At 41.0% G+C, this 12,847-nt stretch overlaps 1 protein-coding gene across 2 annotated transcripts in view; it reads right to left on the bottom strand.

Moving 5' to 3' along the window:
* The window catches only part of SNX1 (sorting nexin 1), a 47,955-nt gene that overhangs the window by 17,290 nt on the left and 17,818 nt on the right, over positions 1-12,847 (bottom strand). For both annotated transcript variants that reach the window (XM_054450119.2, XM_063652272.1), the window contains exons 3-6: positions 8,632-8,759; positions 8,025-8,091; positions 3,300-3,343; positions 688-829 (exon numbers count right to left, since the gene is read on the bottom strand). In XM_054450119.2, coding sequence (XP_054306094.1) covers positions 688-829; positions 3,300-3,343; positions 8,025-8,091; positions 8,632-8,759 — 381 coding nt within the window. The remainder of the gene's footprint in view (positions 1-687; positions 830-3,299; positions 3,344-8,024; positions 8,092-8,631; positions 8,760-12,847) is intronic.

Raw genomic sequence — 12,847 nt, 5'->3', positions numbered from 1 at the left:
TTAACGAAGAGGCTCCTGGCCAGGCACAGTGGCACACCCGTAATCCCAGCACTTTGGGAGGCCAAGGTGGGTGGATCACGAGGTCGAGAGATCAAGACCATCCTGGCCAACGTGGTAAAACCCTGTTTCTACCAGAAATACAAAAATTAGCTGGGCATGGTGGCGGGCACCTGTAGTCCCAGCTACGCGGGAGGCTGAGGCAGGAGAATCTCTTGAACCTGGGAGGCGGAGGTTTCAGTGAGCCGAGATCGCACCACTGCACTCCAGCCTGGTGACAGAGCGAGACTCCACCTCAAAAATAAACAAACAAACAAACAAACAAAAACCAAAAAACCAAAAAAACAAACAAAAAAAAAATGAAGAGGTTTCTTCCTCTGACCCCTAATCCAATGTAGTCTATTTCAATCTGGAGGCAACCGCAATCATTTAAGACTCCTGAAGACCAACAGAAAACAAACGAACATGACAACTCTGGAGGCTAAACCCAGAGCTCCTACTGCACCCAAGGAGAACATGCCAAAATATGCTATTTTTCTCCAGACCTCCAGTGTAGGAAAACACTGGAAATGTCTCTCTTCTAACCACAAGACTGTTAATAGAAGTAGTCTCATATACTAAACAGTAAGTGAATTTTGGAGAGAATGCAAAGGAAAACAATGCAAGTGGAATGAAAGACCACAGGCTTACCTATGAGGCTCTTCTCCGGTGGAGGAGGGACAATGAAGCCATTCTGAGAGTGCTTCTCGGAAAGCTTCTCATAAAGACCCAGAAAGTCACTAAATCTTCTTTTTACTGCAAACTGTTTGCTTCTGAACAATGGTAAGCTCGTCTTGGGGACAGGAAAAAACACAAGGCAATTTCATTCCAAATAGGGGATGTTATCTTGAAAGTCATCCTATTCACATTAAAGAAACCCATTTCCCAGATCTCTGCCCTTCAGTCACCTGGCAAATAACTTTCTCCAAGGCAGAGAGTCTTAAACTTTTTAAAACTATAGTTCCCCCTTTGGGAGTCTGGGAGCCTAAGGAGCTCTTCTCAGAATAATGATTTTAAATGCAAAAAATATATAGGATTATAAAGGCAATCAATTAAAATTCAAATACATCTGAAGCCATGGTGACCTTTGAGAAAAAAAAAGTCAAATACAGTTTCATTCCCAGGTTAAGAACTCTTGTTCTAAAGAAAGAAATGTTCAGTTCTAGTTTAAAGCTAAAATTCTACAGTAACCAGTAACCCATTCATCTTTCACTGACTTTTTTTTTTTGGAGACAGGATCTCACTTTGTTGCCCAGGCTGGAGTGCATTGGTACGATCACAGCTTACTGCAGCCTCAAACTCCTGGGCTTAAGCGATCCTCCCACCTCAGCCTCCCAAGTAGCTAGGAATACAGGCACACGCTACCATGCCCAGCTCATTCTTCACTGCCTTTTTTTTTTTTTTTTTTGAGATGGAGTCTCACTCTGCCACCCAGGCTGGAGTGCAGTGGTGCAATATCGGCTCACTGCAACCTCCACCTCCTGGGTTCAAGCAATTCTCTTGTCTCAGCCTCCTGAGTGGCTGGGATTACAGGCTCCTGCCACCACGCCCAGCTAATTTTTATAGTTTTTTAGTAGAGATGGGGTTTCACCATGTTGGCCAGGCTGGTCTCGAACTCCTGACCTCAGGTGATCCACCTGCCTCAGCCTCCCAAAGTGCTGGGATTGCAGGCGTGAGCCACTGCGACAAGCCTCATTGACTTATTTAAGGGTATTAGCTGCTGGAATTACAGCAGCCAAACTAAAGACAGACAAAAAGTGCTTCTAAGAAGGGAAAGCAGGTGATGAGCAGGGCGGGAATTGGATGAAATGTGTAAGCTGTAGACAGTAACCTCTAAAGTATCATAATCTAGAGCTCACAGGACTCAGGCCAACAAGTAGTAGAGAGACAATACAAAGCAGATTTCTACCAAAAAAGTTACGCCTACATCACAATGAGAGTTCACTTTAAACTCACCAGATAGGCAAAATTTAAGGAGACTGGCCTCACCAATTGCTGGCAAGGAAGTGAATCAATGGGAACTTTTATACACTGCTGATGGGGTATAAATTGGTACAAAGACTTTAAAAAACAGTTTGTATTCCTTGTGTCCAATATTTGCAGTACCTGTGACCCACGCGAATTACTCCTGGTTACATACTCTAGAGAAACCCTTCCACGTGTGCACTAGAGACGTGCAAGAAAGTTCCCAGTTACAAAAACCAGAAACATGTTGACAGCAGAAAATGGTCACAACAGGAAAACATAAATATTTCGTGGTATATGAACTAACTACAGCCACGACCATCAAGGATGGGTGAGAGAAACAATGCTAAATAAAGCAAGCACAATTATCAGCATGATACTATTTTTTTCTTTTTTTTTTTGAGACAGAGTCTCGCTCTGTCGCCCAGGCTGGAGTGCAGTGGCGCGATCTCGGCTCACTGCAAGCTCCGCCTCCCGGGTTCATGCCATTCTCCTGCCTCAGCCTCCCCAGCAGCTGGGGCTACAGGTGCCCGCCACCACGCCCAGCTAATTTTTTTGTATTTTTAGTAGAGACAGGGTTTCACTGTGTTAGCCAGGATGGTCTCGATCTCCTGACCTCATGATCTGCCCGTCTCGGCCTCCCAAAGTGCTGGAATTACAGGTGTGGGCCACCACGTTAGGCCCATATATATATATATATAAAGATTTCTTATAAAGGAAATGAGAGACAACTCAGGAGAAAGGACACCTCTAAGGTATGAGGCAGGGGATATGATGGAAAAACACGCAAGTGGATCCAATGGTACTCAACTTAAGACTAGTGGTAAGTTTAGGGCTTCATTTATTATGCTTCATAACTTGTGTACAACATTGTGTACATTTTGTATGCATTAATATTATATACAAAAGAAGAGCAGACTAGAGGGGCAAAAGGTTAAGTATTAAAAAAAGCTCTCTGAAACCTCAGAAGCATTGAAGATTTTAAAAGATGGTTTAGGGCAATCTGTGAATCTAGCTCCAAACCACATGGTTCTCTAAGAGGGATGGGGCTGTATCAGATATACCACGACTTAATAGAATCACACTGAAATGTTAGCTTTCTGGAAGAGTATTAAAAAGAATCAGTCTGGAGTACCCAGATGAGATTACCAAGGGGATGCAGGCATGCTCCATCTTGAGTAAACATGAAGATGTTGGCAAAGAAACAAAGGAGATACCCAGAAATAATCTGAATGATGACCTTGGTATAAGCACCAAAGTCTATGAAGATGGTCATCAGCAGGGTCACCTGGACTCACCTGTGTTGTAACTTTGTAGGCTACATATGCATTCATACCATCCCCTGTGGGAGAACAAGAAAGCAGAAGATTATCTTGTAAACCAAAGCAGTGCCAATCCAGCTAACATTTAACCAGGAATCACAAAAGCCATAGGAACCCTGGATAAGAAGGGATGCTTGTTTCATCTCCAAGCTTTATATGCAATCTTAGAATCCAGTTCCTACTTTGCCTCAGGGCCTCTGTGGCACATAGCAAGCCCCCATGGATGCTGGCTGGGCCCCAGTTTGAGTTACACAAGAGAGTCAGCCCTCTGTTCCAAAGCCAGGCCAGGCTCCATTTATACCCTCCACAAAGCAGCACTGGATACTGACAATCCATCAGTTGTTACCATGCCAATATTTGGGCTGGTTACACACATCTGTCCAAAACCAAACAATTCTCTTGCTGTATAAAGCAGGAGGAGAAGGAAGCAACTGATATAAAAGGAAACAAGTAGTTCTACCCTAGGCTAGCTCTGGGCTCGATTTGCTCTTTCAGAAATAACGTCACAATCCCCTCCATTGGTGCTGGGGGGGACACTGACCTCTCTGATCTAGCATGTTCACCAAGAGCAAAGGGTCTGGCAGGAAGACACTTTGGCTGCCTAATGTCACACAAATCTCCCTTTCCTGGAGCAATTATTTTTGTGAAAAAGTCTTTGACTGTTAAATAATTTGGGATTCAAGCTATTGTTTTTCTCTGTGGTGATGTCCTGACCTAGACCACTTAAGGAGATAAAGATGCCATTGATACCCTGAGCACTGAAAAGACATGTTCTGGAATCCAAACAGACACAGCTCCAGTGCTGGACTATGGTGTTTGGGGTTGGTTTTGCTCCCTGCCTCCCCCACCCTTGATTCCTTCCCACATCAAACAGGAAAATCTAGGTCAACAGTTACCAGCTGCTTAAGCCCCTGAACTGGTTCTGGGGTGAGGGGTGAGGGGCCAAGGGAAGGAAGAGCAGGCAGTACTGGATCAGCAGCTCCACACATTACAACTTGGTTTCAATAAGATGGCTGGAAATGCCTGGTTTTTGAAAAATTTACCAAGAATTTGAAGATTACACAGGAATACAGGGCTTGTCTGCTATATTTCCCCAGCCTCTACCAAAAGGGTGTATATAAAACAGAAACCATAAGCTAAACTTTAGAAGTTATTTTATACTGATTACCAACTTTAGTTCTCTTCTAAACCACCTTACTAACATTACCCAATACTACTAAGGATGTTTACTACTGATAAAAGAAAAAAAAAAGAAATCTAAGTTTATTTTATAGAAGTAATATTCAAAATTTCATTCACAGCAGAATAGTTATGGTCAAATGTCCAAGAAGTCAATTCCATAATTTAGTGCCTGCAATTAAGAAAGTCTAAATGCAAACACAGAGAAAACAGAAAAGCAGGATCTTCAGATATTTTGTTTCTCAGCTGCTTTTACTTAGGCAATGTACATGAAAAGAGACATGCTGCATGTACATAGAGAGCACACAGATCTGCAAATGAGCTAGTAATACAAGGTTTTAAATTTACGTAAATTTCCAGAATAATTTCAGAGTTGAAGATAACATATGCAAATTACCAAGGCTCTAAAAAGCATATCCTGGTAAAAGTTAAATTCTAAATTATTTAGATGTGTGCAGGAACAAGAAGCACATGTTGAATAAACAGCCCACACAAACAGAATGTGTTGTTATAAAGATCAGGCCTTAAAAAAAAAAAAAAAAGATCAGGCCTTGAATATGAAAATATTTTAATTAGCTGGTTTCTTGGCATCAACATGACTAAGAATCTAGACTACAGTGCAAGGAGATGAAAACTTATCACCAAGAGTGATTTGTGTTTAAATGCATCTGATCCATGGGCTGTTTAAATTACTCTCTGTAATGGGATAAATTGTGTCCCCTTCAAAATAGGTACGTTTTACGTTCTAACTCCCAGTTCCTCAGAATGTGATCTTACAGGGTCTTTACCGATGTAATTGAGTTAAAATGAAGACATTAGGGTGGGCCCTACTCCATTCGGGTTGGTGTCCTTATTTGTTAAAGAGGGAATGTGTACACAGAGATAGACATGCATAGAGGGAAGGCAATGTGGAGACGCTTAGGAAGGATGCCACATGACAGCAAAGGCAGAGACTGAAGTGATGCATCGACAAGCCGAGGAAGGCCTGAGACTGCCAGAAGCTGGGAGAGAGGCATGAACAGTCCTTCCCTGGTGCCTTCACAGGGAGAGTGGCCTGCCGACACCAGGATTTGAGATTTCTGGCCTCCAAAACTGTGAGAAATTTCTGTTGTTTTAACCAGTTTGTGGTACTTTGCTACAGCAGCCTTAGGAAACCAGTATGTTCCCTCTCCTGGTTCAGACATCATGACTTATTACATTTTAAGAGAATAACTGCCACTCATTCATCTTATTCCACCAAGGATTTAAAGCAGTGAATAACTAGCTTAAAATTAATGTGTTTATAGACTATCCATAAATATTAGAGAAGCAAGAGAGAATCTAGACATGTAATCCAAAGTCCTGGTCCAGGATCTATCATGGGCCACACTGTGCCCTAACAGGAAAGCTACTTCCTTTTTGGTCCTCAATTTCCTTTTCTGTCAGATGACAGAACTGTGTAAGATGCTCAAAAACATCCTACCAGTCCAACAGTCTGGGAAAAGTAAAACTCAACAGTTCAAATCAAAAAAAAAAATTTTTCTTTTTGAGACAGGATCTCACTCTGTTACCCAAGCTGGAGTGCAATAGTGTTACCTCAGCTCACTGCAGCCTTGACCTTCCAGCCTCAAGTGATCCTCCCACCTCGGTCTCCCAAGTACGTGGGACTACAGGCATGTACCGCCATGCCTCTGTAATTTTTTATTTTTTTGTAGAGACAGGGCTAATTTTTTACTTTTTGTAGAGTCATGGTCTTTCCATGTTGGGCAGGCTGGTCCTGAATTCCTGGGTTCGAGTGATCCTCCTGCCTTGGTCTTCCAAACTGCTGGGATTACACATGTGAGCCACTGCAGCTGGCCTAAAATCAATAGTTTAATGACAACCATTTTGGCCGGAGACCAGGTTAGGCAACATGGTGAAACCCTGTCTCTACAAAACATACAAAAAAATTAGCCAGGCATGGTGATGCACACCTGTAGTCCCAGCTACTCAGGAGGCTGAGGTGGAAGAATCACCTGAGCCTGGGGAGGTCGAGGCTGCAGTGAGCTGTGATCGTACCACTGCACTCCAGCCTGGGTGACAGAGTGAGACCCCATCTCAAAAAAAAAAAAAAAAAAAAAAAAAAAAAAAAAAAAAAGACAACCATTTTGGCATAAAGTCTAACAAGTTCCTGTCCCTAGTTCCAAATAGACCAAGAGTTGAGAATTACATTTGTCCTCTTAACTGTATAAACACCACCCTGTTTAGGAAGACAGGCTCTGTATAGCCTCTTCCGTAAGGGACTACAGCTAGAACAAGGAAAGATCAGGCCTATTGTTCTCCACTCAGCGATAACTCTTGCAAGCTTGGGAGAGGGGAAAGCCATCCTAAAAATCCAAGTCCAGACAAAGTTAAGTGTTATGCTTTTTGAAGATCTAACTTCAATTTTGAGTACAATTCAACTTGGATCCCACAGATAGACTTCCCCACCTCATAAGGTTATCAAAAGTATGTGTCTCAATGAGAGTTTCAAACTTCTTGAGGGAAAAAATAAGTTCAGTGTCCCTCAATTTTAGAACATGTATTTTTTAGGGTGCTTACATGGAATTTACTATCTCAAAAGACAGTAAAATGGTCTTATCAACTCTGAAGGAGAAGATAATGTGTTTTTTTTTTGTTTTTTTTTTTTTTTTTTTAAGACACAGTCTTGCTCTGTTGCCCAGGATGGAGTGCAGTGGCATGATCTCAGGTCACTGCAGCCTCCACCTCCCAGGTTCAAGCAATTCTCTGGCCTCAGCCTCCTGAGTAGGTGAGATTATACGTGCACACCACCATGCCTGGCCAATTTTTGCATTTTTAGTATAGATGGGGTTTCACCATGCTGGCCTGGCTGAACTCCTGACCTCAAGTGATCTGCCTGCCTTGGCCTCCCAAAGTGCTGGGATTACAGGTGTGAGCCACCATGGCTGGCCTGTTGGGGTTTTTAAAAAGAGACTCTAGCTGGGTGCGGTGGCTCATGCCTGTAATCTCGGTGGTTTAAGAGGCTAAGGCAGGAGGATCACTTGAGGCCAGGAGTTTGAGACCAGCCTGGGCAACATAGCAAGACCCCATCTCTTAAAAAAAAATTAGTCGGCATGGTAGCAAGTGCCTGTAGTCCCAGCTACTTGGGCAGCTGGGGTGGCTGAGGTGGGAGGACTGCTTGAGTCCAGGAGCTGGAGGTGATAGTGAGCTATGATAGTGCTACTGTGCTCCATTCTGAGTGACAAAATGAGGCCTTGTCTCTAAAAAACAAAAAACCAAAAGAATAAAAATAAAAAGGGATTCTAGTAGTATTTGATGACTCTGATTTTTCTTCCTGAAGCCAAGAAAAGACTGACTAACACATTGAGTAACTGCAGTCTCTGGCTTTAGAAACATAGCGAGGGGTCTACTTTTACAGAAAAGATACTAATGAAGTACATCACATTGGCTAGTTCAACTCTGGGGGTAGCCATCCTGAAATTAGCTACCTATGCTTTCCACAGCCACATCCTAACATCACAAGGAGTCCTAAGAACCACTTACCTATTTTCTCAGGATCAGTTATACCGACTGTCAAATCAAATTGATCCTCCTGTTCTTCTTCCTCTAGCTTTTTCAAGAAAAGACAAATCATGAGAGTTGATATGAAAAAAAAGCTATCAATTTTACCCTGTAATAACCTTATACCAATCTAATAAAATCAAGATGTATCCTTCATTGTTCAGCTTTTGTCCATTCCCAACAATCCCAATGAAACAACTCTCAAAATTTTAAATTAGGAGCCAGCTTACAAGTCTTTGTTACATGTATCCCCTTAAAATCTTATTTTGATGACAATGAATAACTGCCAGATTTAGAAAGACTTGCCTCTTGCAGACTAGGAAGGGAGTGAGGAGAAACTATACTCCTGAATATGGAAGCTTCACACACTAAGTATCTTTAGTAACCATTGAAAGCCTTTGTGCTCGGGGCAATAGATACTCTGCCCAAGAAAGACTCCTATATTGGATTCTGGTTGTCCATTAACCATAAAGATCTCCTTCAAGAGTCATAAATATTTTCTCAAGGTTCATACTCAACTACACTTCAGACTGGCAGTACACAGTCCTAAATATCTAAAAGCGATAAGACCAAGAGCACAGATTCTCACCTCCTCATAGGTTGGCTGGGGCTTTGAAGAATTTGTGGCTTCCTGCGGAGGAAGAGAAATGAGTGTTTTGGCTGGCATCTTCTTCTGATTATTTTGTGTGCTGTCCAAGGATAGCTCCACCGTGGCATCTAAAATGAAGTTGATATTTTAAAATGAAGGTCAGTAATGAGTCTTTGAAGGCTAAACTTGTATAGGCTAAGAACTTACAAGAACAATAGCAAGCACTCTCAATACATAGAGGCTCTTAGACTGAGAGTCATAAAATGTTTACAAGGAGAAAAGGAGAGGAAGGTAAGCGAAGTGTTCTTCTAGCACAGGCTTAGTAGAACCACCTCTACTTCTTTCCAAATACAACCACTTGGCTACCCTCTCCTACCTAGAATTTAGGCAAGAACCAAGGATAAGCAAAAAGACAACACAGCCAAAATAAATTTATCAATTTTATTTTTTTAAATTTTATTTATTTTTTAGACAGAGTCTCACTCTGTCACCCAGGTTGGAGTGCAGTGGCATGATCTGGGCTCACTGCAACCTCCACCTCGCAGGTTCAAGTGATTCTCCTGCCTCAGACTCCTGAATAGCTGGTACTACAGGTGCACACCACCACAGCCAGCTAATTTAGTTCGTCAGTTTTAATCTTAGGAGTATTCCTTTAGAACATTATATGAGCCCTATTTATTCTTGTTATAATTGTTTGTAAAAGGCTGGGCGTGGCGGCTCATGCTTGTAATCCTAGCACTTTGGGAGGCCAAGGTGGGCGGACTGCCTGAGCTCAGGAGTTTGAAACCAGCCTGGGCAACATGGCGAAACCACGTCACTACTAAAAATACAAAAAAAACAGTAGCCGGGTGTGGTGGCCTGAGCCTGTAGTCCTAGCTACCGGCTAGGACTCCAATTCTCCTGAGGCAGGAGAATTGTTTGAACTGGGGAGGCAGAGGTTGCAGTGGGCCGAGATCGCGCCACTGCACTTCAGCCTGGGCGACAGAGGGAGACTCCGTCTCCAAAAAAAAAAAATTGTTTGTAAAAGAAGTTCAGATGTTTGCTTTACACAGCAATATGATAGAAGAGGCAGGCATACCGACAGGAAAAAAAAAAAATGATGTCAAAGGAAGTGTCAGGAAAACTATAAGCTAGAAAAAAATGGAGCCAAGATACAAGCACAGTAACATTTGGGAAAGGGCACTTTTCCACACACCTGATGACAGCACTGTTATTTTGTCATGGTTTAAGAATTTTTCCTAATGGTTTAGATCTCCTTGTAAGGGTTAAATTATACTTACTATATGCTATCCAATTTGCGAAAAAAGACATGTAATATCTGAAAATCTTTCTACTCAAAACAGTTTAAAAAACAGTGCTTAAGGGCTGCCTTTGTCTATCTGGGGAGAACTCAGTTGAAGAGAACGACTCATTCCCTCAGTGTTCCAGAGAAGGGACTTTAAAAATAGCATTATGTACCATTTTTAGGCATTAAAATTTTTTATGCAAATAAAAAGAATGCACTTTCAACTTGGAGCAATGGAACTAGATGCTCTAAGCCTAAACAGTCCAAACTTTTTTTCTTTTTTAGTAACAGAAAACATAAATATCAATTTGGGTTTGGTCTGATCAGTAAGTATTCTATTTTAATCTTAGGAAATTCAAAGAATGCTGTTTCTTCTTCTTTTTCATTTGGGGCTAAACGAAACCAGAGATGATGGTTTATGCATATATGCCTATAGCATAATCAAGTCCCAGATCAGTATTCTAATCATTAAATGTGAATCAAGTCTGCAAACAGGGTTGCCACACTGTTAGAAATGAAATCTGATCCCTATCAGGACAGCGAGAAAGGTGGTAACATAATCTGACTCTGGGGTGGGAGTATAAAACGAACAAGCAAAAAAGTACAGTTGACCCTTGAACAACACAGGTTTGAACCGCATGGGTCCATTTATACATGAATTTTCCTCTGTCTCTGCCACCCTGAGGCAGCAAGACCAACCCCTCCTCTGCCTCAGCCTACTTACTCAATGTGAGGATGCAAGAATGAAAACCTTTATGATGAACCACTTCCATTTAATGAAAGGTAAATATATTTCCCTTCCTATGGTTTTCTTAATAACTTTCTTTTCTCTAGCTTACTTTATTGTAGAATACAGTATATAATACATGTAACATACAAAAGACATGTTAATTGATTATCTTATCAGTAAGGCTTCCAGTCAACAGTAGGCTATTAGAAAAGTTTTGGGGAAGTTATAAACAAATTTTTGACTGCACCTGCATTGTTCAAGGACTAACTATACATATAATGAACATGTTAGGATATTAGGAGTCTCTGAAACAAGCAACCAGTTGAAGTATGTGTAGGATATTCACATCATGCAGGTCCCACACAAACAATTCAGTTAACAAACATGTTTGGAAATGAAACAGGAAGTATCACTCATCTAAAATATTTGGCCCTTTAGAATGCTACTAAAAACCTTTTGCCAGCTTGGGCAACATGACAAAATCCTGTCTCTACAAAAAATAAAAAACAAACACGCAAATATTAACAGGCGTGGTTGTGCCCACCTGTGGTCCTAGCTACTCAGAAGGTTGAGGTGGGAAGATCACTTGAGCCTGGGAGGTCGGGGCTGCAGTGAGCCATGACCACACCACTGCACTCCAGCCTGGGCAACAGAGTGAGAACCTGTCTCAAAAAAAAAAAAAAAAAAAAAAAAAAAAAAAAGCCTTTTGAAGAGCTGTGCATCTTCTACTGAAATTCATGTGATAAAGATGCCAAACTTTTATTAAAACATGCTCTTCTCTTTGAACTCCTGTTAAGAGTACTGGAAAAGCATTCAGGCTCCATGAGAGACTCTGATCATCACTGGATTTATTATTTAAAAATGAAATCAGAATATTTAAGTGTCCACAGTCAAATATCTAAAACAACTGAGAAGCTACTGAAGTCCTAAACTAAATGTCTCATTGTAGACATTCCATTCTAGAGATATCTTATGTTCCTTTCTTAGAAGTGAGGCAGGTACTGGCTACTTAAAAAACTAGTAGGGGAATGAAGTAAATCAGAATCCTCACTATGAACAAATATGACCCTAATAAAGATCTACATGTTCATGTGTATAAAACCCAATCACTGGGTAACTATCACACTAAACTGTCAGGTCAGATCTTCTTATAATGAAAGATCATATAAATATTAAGGTCCCAAAGATAGAAAATTCACTTTATTTTCAATCTGCCATATAACCAAAGACAATTCATTATTTGCCTTCATATCACTTCTCCTCCAGAAATTTATTTTTATTTTTTAATAGAGATGACATTTTGCTATGTTGCCCAGGCTGGTCTTAAATCCTGGGCTCAAGGAATCTTCCCACCTTGGCTTCCCAAAGTGCTGGAATTACAGGCCTGAGCCACCGTGCCTGGCCTCCTCCAGAAATTTTATCCAAAAAACAATCAGTATCAGAATAAATACTGTATATTTAAATTTCAGGGATGAAGGGAAGTGGAAAATCTCAATTTTTCTATTCCTTCTTCTAATCTCTTCTTTCCTTGTATGTCTTTTAAATTTCCTACCAAGGTTCTAACGTAAGAGTCGTCCCAAGATCTTATCCTCCACCCTCGTCTTTCTCCCTCCTCACCATTCACTCTTTTGAGGATCTCGTTCACATGGAAGTTTCAACTACCACCTCTAGAAAGATGATTCCCATATGTCCAGCTCTTGTCTTTCCTCAGGTAGGAAAGAAAAGTTCAAGTCACCTCCTGGGTATTTCCCTTTGCATTTCAAATTTAAAGTCTCTAAAACCAAAGCTAACTTTTTTCCCAAAGCCAGTTTCTTCTTTAGAATGGGGTTCTATAATGATACCATTTTCTTCTCAACCCTTGGACTTGAAACCTTTTGACTTTGTCTTCAATCCCCACTTTTTTTTGATACCCATTATATTCAATCACTAAAATCAGATTTTGTTGATTTCTCTTTTGAAAAGTTTTCACCTTTCCTTTCCTGCTTTTATTACCTTATGTTCAGTCTTTGCTATTTCATTCTTGAACTAGTTTGTGATTGCCTTCTAAAAATTATCTGGTCTCTGCCCACTGCAACTAATTTAAAATAATTCCAATTCCACTAGGTCAGTCTTCCTAAAACATTACTTTGCCCATACCACATTCCTTACACAAAGCTGCCAATGGCTTTTAATTGGCATTAAGATGAAAATCCAGACTCGAA

This window comes from Pongo pygmaeus, chromosome 16 (assembly GCF_028885625.2).
Source record: "Pongo pygmaeus isolate AG05252 chromosome 16, NHGRI_mPonPyg2-v2.0_pri, whole genome shotgun sequence".
Taxonomy (NCBI): Eukaryota; Metazoa; Chordata; class Mammalia; order Primates; family Hominidae; genus Pongo; species Pongo pygmaeus.
This window is presented reverse-complemented; position numbering and strand designations above follow the sequence as displayed.